General features: G+C 40.3%; 1 protein-coding gene across 2 annotated transcripts in view; it reads right to left on the reverse strand.

Moving 5' to 3' along the window:
• The window catches only part of VTA1 (vesicle trafficking 1), a 99,739-nt gene extending 89,598 nt beyond the window's left edge, over nucleotides 1-10,141 (reverse strand). Inside the window, exon 1 of one of the 2 annotated variants that reach the window (XM_036769250.1) lies at nucleotides 9,941-10,141. In XM_036769250.1, coding sequence (XP_036625145.1) covers nucleotides 9,941-10,052 — 112 coding nt within the window. In that variant the 5' untranslated portion in view covers nucleotides 10,053-10,141. The remainder of the gene's footprint in view (nucleotides 1-9,940) is intronic. The other variant, XM_036769251.1, reaches the window with a different exon arrangement.
• Nucleotides 10,142-10,757: the final 616 nt, after the last annotated feature.

Genomic DNA, 10,757 nt, shown 5'->3' on the forward strand with positions numbered 1-10,757 from the left:
TTTTACATCACACACACACAAGAGTAAATGTTGCAAAAGCACAGTGGTGGATTTGGATTGAGAATATTTAGGTTATAATCCTAGGTATGTCACTTACTATCAGTTCATCATGACCGGAAGATGGAAGGATGAAAAAAAATAGAAGGGACAGTAACAACAAAAGGAAACCCTACCTTACACTGTGGAATAGTGGAAAGACAATGGATTTGGAGCTAAAAGGCCATATTTGAATTCTAGTTCTGTATTTACTACCTGTGTGACCTTGGACAAGTCACCTTTCCTTCCTGGGCCTCAGTTTCCCTGTCTATAAAATAAAGGGGTTTGTATTAGATGATCTTTAATGTCCTTTCTAACTCTTAAATCATAGGATCATAAAATCTAAAATCATAGGATGTTCTCTCTCTCATACAGGTATGTAAATATGTGTACACACAATATATGCATGTTATGTATGAAAAAAGCTTACATATAAAACAGCTGAGTCACAACTTCTCTGGGCCTCAGTTTCTACAACTTTAAAAAGAGGGTGTCCTCTAAGGTCCCTTCTAGCCCTAAATCTACAATCTCATGCATATAGATAAAACATTAAGAATTTATTAAATTTGAGTTTTGAGGGAATAGAAGGGAATGATACATAAAAATAAATACAGTCTCTTATTTATTACCTAAACATGTAAATCAGGGCTCAGAAAAGCTCAGGTTTCAGGCTTAGGAACACTAGAAGAACTCCTAACTCATATTAATACAATTTCATCTACAGTATGGGTCAAAGGGACTTTTGTGTTACCTAGAAATATAAGCACTGTTTATAACATAATTTCTTTACCTTTGCTCAACGAGAAGGAAGGTAAGGACTATGTCTTCTCTTCAAGTGTTACAATGTCTTAAACATAACCTCAATAATATCTGTTCAATTGAAATAGCTGACTTACGAATTAATTTTAGAAATATAGCCAGCTTTTCAGCACTTAGCACAATCCCTGGCATATGAAAAGGGCTTAATAGATGCTTACTGATTTGACATCCGAAATATTTTCTGATGAAGCAACTCGATAAACTGTTCATCTAAATATATGTTATAACTTGCATATAAGCAGAAAAGCAGTTGGGCTGGGTATGCTGCAAGACCACAGCATTAGAGTCTCAGTGATACACTGGTATGCATATAATGTTAAAATACCTAAAGAAATATCTCTAGAACATTGGGGTCAATTCCCCTCTTTCCTTCTGCTGCCCTCCCTCCAAGGAGTTATGACATGACATGAACAAGAGTAGCATAAGATGACAAGGTATGAGAGAGAGATACCCACATTGAAGAGATCAAAGATTCATTAAAGCATACAAACAGAAATAACAAATATCAAAGCATCAAACAATAAGCATTTATATTACAAGCACTGTAAGCCCCTACAGATACAAAGACAAAAGTAAAACAGCTCTTGCTCTCAAGGAAGTTTAAATTCAATTAGGGTAACATGTATACATATAGGTATATACAATTATGTGTACAAAATAAATGCAAAATGATTTTTGTGGGATCACTAGCAGTTGGGGGTGGGGTAGCAAGAATGGCTTCATACAATGAAGGAAATTAGTTTTTCTAATTAGGTGGAGATAAGGGAGTGCATTTTGGGAACTGGAGGCAACCAGTACAAAGGCATTAAAATGGGAAATAAAGTTCACTGTGGGGAATGGGATGAAGTTGGATTTGACTAAATCATTTAAGGTGTGAAGGGGAGTACTACATAACAAAGTTGACAAGCTAGGTTGAGACCATGTTGTGAAGTACTCTAAATGTGATATTTGATATTTGCTCCCACGGGAGTGATAGGAAACCATTAGAGTTTAAGGAGTAGAGAAGTGATATTGTTAGACCTGAGCTTTAGATCATTTTGGGAGCAAAGTGGAGGATAGATTGGAGTAGAGAAGCTTGAAGTAAAATGACCAAATAAGCTATTGCAATAGTTTGGTATGAAGTAGGGTAGTGGCTTTGTGAATGGAGGGAAGGTAATGATGCAAGTGATGTTGTAGAAGTATAAATGACAAGATATAGCAACTAACAGGATAGATGAGGTGAGAGCTGAAGATAACACCTAGGTTGGGAGCCACAGTGCCTGGAAAGAGGTAGTGTCCTCAACAACAATAGGGGAGTTCAGAAAAGAAGTGGGTTTAGGTGGAAAAATAATGGTTTTTGTTTTAGACATGTTGAATTTGAGATGCCTATGTGATATTCAGCTTGAAAGAAAAAATAAGTAGTTGATAATGTGGTAATGAACAGGAGCTCTGGAGACACCATAAGGTTCACCATATACCCTAAGCTTCACCATATAAAACTGGGAGTCATCTGCATAGAAATGATCATTAAAACCTAAGGGAGCTGCTGATGACACCAAAAGACCTAGGAAAGAGCCTTGAAGTACACTAACAGTTAGAAGGCAAGATATGGATGATGAGGCAAAGAAAAATGAAAAAAAGCTATCACATATGTAGAAGGAGAACTGAGAATGTTATAAAACCTCAGAAATGAGCAAGTACCCAGGAGAAAATGATCAACAATGTTAAATAGATAAAGACTGAGAAAAGACAACTGGACTGGACAACTAAGAGATCACTTTTTTGAGAGTACAGTTTTATTTGAGTAAAGTTAGAAACCATATTATACATGGATTCGGAGAGCAGAATAGAAAAGAAGAAATTGTTTCTCCTAGGAGTCTGGCTGAGAGAAATAAGAGAAATTTAGGAGGCTAACCTGATAGGATGGTAGAGTTTAGTGAGGACTTTTTTTTTTTTAAGTGAGAGACTCAGCCATATGTTTTTGCAGCAGGGAAGAAATCAATATTTAGAGAGAGAGTAAAGAAAGCATCTGACAATAGCCTGAAACTTTGTAAATGGGGTGTCAGAAGAGTCTTCAGAATCACCTTGAGGAGGAGACTTCCAGGAGCCAAAATGGTGGAATAAGCAGTAAATGGCTGTAACTCTCCCATATTCACCTCCAAACAACCATAAAACAGCACCCCAAAACAAATACTGGAACAACAGAACCAACAAAAAGACGGGGTGAAACAATCTTTTAAGATTGGCAAGAAAGGTCTATCTCACTAGGATAAAAGGGCAGTACATTCCAGGACTGGAAGCCTCCAAGCAAGTTCCTCCTCAGCAAACCAGATCCTGAGCCCCAGTGTGGTGGAGCAGGCATCAAGACCCCACCATGTGCCTTAGCATAGCCAGGCAGGGACATGGCTTCCAAGGTTTCTTTCAACTCTAAGGCTGTGATCTTTATCCCATAGGCAACAATCAGTCAGCAAATAATACATTCCGTATTTACTATGAGCAAGATAGTAAGGGAAATAAAAAATAAAAGTCCTAAGTCCCTTTCCTTTACCAGCTTTCACTCCAGATGGAGAGATAAGATGCATATACACTAAAAGATAACTAACAATACAAAGTAGCTCATGAATGAGAAATGATATATTATTGTTACCCATAACTGCTATAGGAGTTCAGAGTAAGAAGAAACTTACTGTGGGATGAAGTGGTAAGGAAAAATCTTATGGCAGAGGCGAGACTTGAATATGACCCTGAAGAATGGAAGGGATGGAACGAGGAAGGGCATTTGCAAAAGGGAACATTATGAACAAAAATGCAGAAATGAGTAAACCAAGTCAACTAAACAAATAGGTGTTAAATGGAACCTGTGAGCAGAGTTGTGCTAGGCCCTAGGAAAGATCTAGTTTAGATAATATACTATTTCCATTCTCATTGAGTTTACAATTTATTAAGGGGATATGACATTTACACAGTTATAGAACACAAAATACCACATGATAAGAGAATCGGAGTTGCAAAACAAAATGCTTTTATAAGGCTTAAGGGAAGAAAGATCATTGCTGACTAGTGGGGAGGGTGGGGTTCAGGGAAGGCTTCATGGATGAGGTAACAGGATTTGGGCTCGAAAAGAATGGGTACAGGAAATTAATCAGTGGGGAAGAGAAGAGGAGTAGGAATTGTATAAAGGGCATTTCAATCGTAGTGAAGAGTGTCAGCAAGAAAAGTTAAAAGACAAAAAAAATGCAAGAAATGTTCAAGGGATAGAGAGCAGTCCAGGTTGACAGAAGTACAGAGTATATGAGAAACTTGGAAAGGTACCACAATGTCAGATTGCACAGGGCCATCAACCAGGCAGAGACATCTGCATTTCACTCACTAGGCAACAGGATTACACTAAAGATTTTTGAGCAGAGAAGATGCTCAGAAAAGGAAGGAAGGAAGGAATTTAGAAGGAAAATTAAACTGGTTATCGTAGCAGGACATTTTGGGTGGAGAGAGAGTATAGAGGCAAAAAAGACCTGTTAGGTAATTATTACAGTAGTCCAAGATGTAGTGATGAGAGCATGTATTGAGGTAGTAGCAAAATAAGAAGACTCAAAGGCAGCTGCAAGAGATATTGCGGAATTAGAGTCAAAAGACTTTAGGAACAGATTAGAAATGAAATGAGAGAAGGAAGAATGAAAAGTTAATACCATAGTTTCAAACACGGGAAACTGGACAGAAAAGGGAATAAGCATTTATTAAATGGCCACTCTGTGTCAGGCACTGTGCTAAGTACTTTACAAATATTATCTCATTTGATCCTCATAACCACCCTGGGAAGTAATATTTTGATTCTCCTTTACAGATGGGGAAACTGAGGCAGGCAGATTAAGTGACTTACTCAGGGTAACACAGTGTCTGGGGATGGATCTGAACTCAGGTCTTCTTGACTCTAGGCCCAGCACTCTATCTACTGTATCATCTAGCCTCCTCCAATGAATGAATGATACTCATTTTGATGAGTGAATGTTGGCACTACTGACAGAAACAATGTAGTCAAATAAAGAGTCAGATTTTAAGGAAAAGATGATAACTATAAGGTGTGGTAACATGTTAAACAGTTGGAGATGCTGGTCTTGAATGTGCAAGAAAAGTTAGGGGTAGAGACATACATCACTTTAGAATTGGAACTGGAAGGGACTTGAGAAGCCATCTATTCCAACCACTTTGTTTTACATGCAGGCAAACAGAGACCCAAGGAAGACTGAAATGACTTGTCTCAAGTCACACAAAAAGTAAATGTCAGAGGTGGGAATCTGAAACCAAGACACCTAGTCCAACCAACTCACTGTACATATAGGGAAAGTGAGGCCCAGGGATGCTAAATGACTTGACCAAGGTCACACAGGTAGTAACTATCAGTGAAACTGAAAGTCAGGTCCTGTGACTGCAGAGCTCCTTCCACTATACCACACTATTTTCTAGCTAGAGGATGCATAGGTAAAGCTATCTGAGTGAAACCAAATACCAAGGGAATATCTACCATAAAAGTAGATAAGTTGATAAGGAGCCCACAATGTAAAGAGAAAAGGACTAGTCACAGAGGTAGGATAACCAAGAAAGAGTGAAATCACTAACACCAAAGGAGTAGCTAGTGTCCAGAAGGAGAGCGTTATTAACTGTATTAAAAGTTGCGGAAATGCCAAGGAGAATGAAGAATGGCAAAAAATGGTTTTGATAAAGAGTGGGGGAGAAGTCTGATTACAAAGAACTATGTGAAAAATCACTTGGAAAATATAGACAAAAGATGTATTATATATTCCAAATGCTTAGTAGTAAAAAGAAGACAACTATAAGTTTGGCAAAGTGAAGGTGTTTACATTTTTTTGCCCTCAGAAGAGACTAATGCATTTTTATTGGAGGTAACACTACTAAGATCAGCACCTACTAGGTGCCAGACAAACAAACTAAATATAAGGTAAATAGGATATAATTAACAGAGGGAAGGCACTTAAATTAAGAGAGGTTAGGAAAGGCTTCTTGTAAAAGATATGATTTTAGCTGGGACTTCAAGAAAGCCAAGGAAACCAGGAGTATAAGGAGGGAGAGTACTGTAGGAATGAGGGACAGGCAGAAAGAAATGCCTGGAGCCAAGAGATGGGAAGGTTTTGCTTGTGGTACAACAAAGAGGCCAGAGTATGTGGCGGGGGTAGGCTGGAAAAGTAGGGAAGGTGAGGCAGGTTAGGAAGAGCTTTGAATGTCTGAGGATTTTGTATGCAATACTAGAGGTAATATAAAATTCACTGAACAGGACAGCGACATGGTCAGATCTACACTTGAAGAAAAGCTGGTGGCTGAATGGAGGATGGATTAGAGTGGGGAGAAATTTGAAGCACGCAGACCCATCAACAGGATACTGCCATAGTTCAGCTGTGAGGTGATGAGGGACTGCAGCAGGGTGATGGCAGTGTCAGAGAAGAGAAGTAGGTATATTCAAGAAATGTTGCCAAGATGAAATCAACAGGCCCTGGCAATCTAGGTGTCATCCTCAGCTCCTCACTATTTCTCATCCCTCCCATATCCAATGTGTTGCCTGAGGGACTGGGAAGATGGTAGCATAGGAAGTCTGGAGGGGCAGGCAAGGTTTGGCGGGGGGGGAATAATGAATTCTACTTTGGATATGTTGAATTTAAGATGTCTACCAGACATGAAGTTCAAGAGGTCTGAAAGGCAGTTGGAGATACCAGACCGCAGGTCAGCAGAGAAGCCAGGGAAGGATAGGTACCTTCGAAAATCATTAGCAGAGAGATGATAATTAAATCCATGGGAGTTGATGAGACCACCAAGTGAAGTAATAGAGGGAAGAGAGAAGAGGGCCCAAGACAGAGTGCTGCAGGACACCTAAGATTAGAGGGTATGACCTGGTCTAGGTTCAAGCAAAGGAGATGGAGAAGAGGTCTGACAGGCAGGAGGAGAATCAGAGGGAGAGCAGTGTCCCCAAAACCTAGAGAAAAAAGAACACCAGAAAGAGGAGGATGGAGGAGACACTGTTATGTTCGTAGTCAGTAGTGAAGGAACAAGTAGACAGAAAGAGATTGATGATAAAATTACCCCATCATCCCATCAACAGTATCAAAAGGCTGCAAAGAGGTGAAGAAGAAAGAGAAAATGGGAACAGGTCATTGGATTTGACAATTAAGAGATCATATGGTAACTTTAGAGAGTAATTTTGGTGGAATAATAAGGCCTTAATGTAAAGGGTAAAGAAGAGAGTGACAGAAGAAAGGGTAGAAGAGATATATGATGATAATGGGATGGAAGGATCAAGTGAGGGTTTTTGAGGATATGTTGGAGGAGACAGACTATATAACATGAATTTGAAGTGGACCCTGTCAGAACAGTGGAATGATTTTCTCCACCTTCACTTGGTATTACCTGTGTGAGATGGAAGGCGGTGGATATAGACGTTATCCAAGGCTGAGGCATGGCAGGGTGCAATTGGTGATATAAGGGGTCCAGGGATTTAAGAAGAAGATAGCACAAAGTTGAACTGGTGTGGGCAGGGCTATGCCAGGGAGAGAACTGAAGGAGGGGTCAAGAGATGAGAAGTCATGGTTTGGAGAGGTATAGAGTTTGGTGACGGAAGGAGAGAAAGAGGTGGAGAGCCCACAGATTATGGTCAGTTTAGAGGATTTTGGAATTACTGGATATGGATGGTTCACTTGTGGGTGATAGCAAGATCAAAGGTATGACCATTTGTGTATGTAACCGTGTTGGAGTGTAGGAGTAGGCCATGGAAAGTGAGTAAGTTGAAGAACTGAATGTAAAGGAGAAACCGAAGCATAAGAAGGAATAGTTGAAAGATTAATGTGCCGAAAGGGAAGAGATGAGACTCTATAAAACAAGCTGTCTCTTCGTCTGGAAGGGGGCAGGAATATACACAAAGAGAAATCATTTTGGATGACTTCCACAAGATTTCCTACTAAAAGTGAAAGGTGGGACTGGATTTGGGATTGAGGAAAATGAAGACCATTTGCAAGACCTGTGTGGAGAGTATGACAGTATGAATGTGTACTGAGTCAAATCGGTATGGTCTTGTAACTTTCTCTAGCAAAGCTAGTCTATTAACCAAAAGCAGGAACAGTAAAAAGTATACAATGAAGGAGTTGGATTTCATGTTAAAGAAGGTCAGAAGAATAACAAAGTCTGAAATTTTATTAAAGACAATGATGAAATGGTTGACCATTTAGAACCTGATAACTAGAATAAGGCTAAGGAATGGGGTAAAATGAGAGGGTTTAAGGACTAGAAGTGATTGTCAAGGAGGGCTAGCATTGAGAGAGAGGTTAGAAAGTGGTGGTTAGAGGTAAATCAGTGCCAAATGAGAGTGAGGTCCGGGTTATGGGTAGTTGACTAATACGGGGTAGAAGGAGTCGAGAACGAGGAATCTGACAGCTCTTTAACAAAGATGTTGAAATTAACAATTATCAGATGACAAGGAAGAGAGGAATACTGAGCGAGATCTGGAAGGCATCAAGAAAGGTGGAAGTAATAAACAGCAAGAAGAAAGTATAAGCTCATGATATGGATTTCAAACGAGAGGCCCATGAATCTAGTAGAAGACAAGGAATTTAGAAAGCACTTAAATAATTTTCTTGATAACTGCTACCTAGTGGTTGAAACTTTGTGAGGATACTATCTGGGCATAGAACATTAGCCATTTGGTATGCAGAGTCCACATGCTCCTTTTTTACTGTCCAAGAGTTAGGGAAAAGATAATAAATACAAGTTCCCTTCAAAGAACTTTAGGAAACTATAATAAACACAAGTACAATGCAATATGTCACCTAAGCAGGCTTAATCATACCTTTTTTATGGGGTACGGGGATGTAAGGGGGAGACAGTTGACAACTCTGGCTTTAAGTTGCTTTAGCTAAGGTTATTTAAACAGTGATGCACCTCTACTAATTGGACACTACTTGTATGTCACATGGCTCCATACTTTTTACCTCTTTAAAATTCCCTCTTTATCCAAGATTTACAGGCTTTTATATTCAGTCACTACATTAAATTGCAACTCTACTCCCTCCTGTTTCAGTTTTCTCCTGAATGGGATGTAATCAGGAAAATGTAAAAACTTAATAATTTTGTTAAATCCCTTGAGAAAATGAACATTTGAGTATCTATGATAGTTTCAGCAAGTCTTTTAAGCTCATCAGTGTTCTCTAGTTTGAGGAAACAATACACTTAACTTTATCACCTTTGTCAGAAAAAGCAAATAGTGCAGAATTCTTAATCATTGTCTGTAAAATGTCCCCTCCTTTTAATTTTATAGTGCAGACATGGTATAATATGTAATACAAAACGCTTTTGTAAAAATTATAGGAGTTATCTCATTCACTGCAAAAGTTCTAAGTTAATAAATTTAATTTTTATGTAAAGCTTCAATGATGTATATTGCAGAGATTAACGATATTTGGGACAATCAAGCAGAGACTGAGCAACATGAATAAACTCATTTGTTGCATGTGATTTATCCACAAGAAGATTATTTAAGTTGTGGACTGTCTGCTGTCAAATTTTAAAATGCTGGGGATAATCATGGGTTGAATATGTACGTGCACAGATGCATATACACACATACATACATATGAAGACATATGTACACATGCATATATGTGTATGCACATATGCATGTTTATATATACATATGAATATGTGCATATATACACAGACATTTGTATATATACACATATATGTACACACACACATACATAAACACATATCCATTTCTCTTTTGCAAAAATGTTCAAGGAGAGGACTAGGAGAATGGTACTGGTGCTCACAAACTAGTAACGTCTATGGAGGTATAAATAAGGAAGCGCTGGCCCAACTTGGAAGAGGTAGTAGTCAGGCAGGTAGGCCTTGCCATTGACCGGGGGCACAGAGTTTGGGCCAAGGTATCACTGGTTAGGTTTCTGGCCGGTGCCGGGGGCGGGGTGAGGGCAGGGGTGCTTGCACAGGGGCTGCCATTTATCGGGAACTCCCGGGGAGTCTAGAGAGGGGGAGGTGTGTCCAGGTACTGAGCAGTGTAACAGAGGCAAGGAGGTAACAGACGAGAGGGACTCACAGTAGTAGGCCACCACGGGGTCCCGCTTGTCATGCTCCTGCGCCGTCCTCAGATGATGCTGGAGGCTCTTAAACTGCGGGGGCAGTGGGGGTAATGGGGCCAAGGCGGCCATCTCTGCTCCCGGCAGCGCCGCTTCTTTACTCACACACAGCCACCTTAGTCACCGGGAACTTCCGCTTCCGCCTGAAAGGTCGCACGAGTGAGAGGGTTGGGAGACGTGCGCGCTCACGCGGGGGCACGCCCGCCGAAGACAAGGAAGCCCTGCTCCCCGAGTACTTTAATGAAAGATGAGAAAGAGGGAGCGAGGACGCGCACGGGCTCTGCGCGCGCACGCGCACTCATGCCTTGCAGAGCGCACCCAAAAGGAGGCGTGACCCTTTTGGGTGGACAGAAGCTGCTCCCTAGGGCGGGTTAGTTTAATTGTTGTGGAAGTTCGTGGGTCAAGGGTGAGGGTGAGAGGGAGAACATGTAGAAGTTGGAAGCATCACTCACTAATTGTTCTGACACCCGCAATCATGTATGCTTCCTACTCCCCAACCTTTTGGGTTTGTTTTGAATGTATTTTAAATTTATCTCTCTGTGTACGTGATCTGCCCACCTCCCAGTAAATCTGATGCCTTGAGGACAGAGACTGTTTTGTTTGTTTGCTTTCTTTGCATCCAGTGTTCTGCACAGTGCCTGGCACTTAGTAAACTATTTGATAGGTGAATAGATGATTTGGCCCAGCCACCCCACTCACATCCCCCAGCACCCCGTAATTTTTGACGATAATGATAGAAGGCTTCCTAAGATCTTTTGGAACTTTATATTCGGTTCC

Source organism: Trichosurus vulpecula, chromosome 7, assembly GCF_011100635.1.
Source record: "Trichosurus vulpecula isolate mTriVul1 chromosome 7, mTriVul1.pri, whole genome shotgun sequence".
Classification (NCBI taxonomy): domain Eukaryota; kingdom Metazoa; phylum Chordata; class Mammalia; order Diprotodontia; family Phalangeridae; genus Trichosurus; species Trichosurus vulpecula.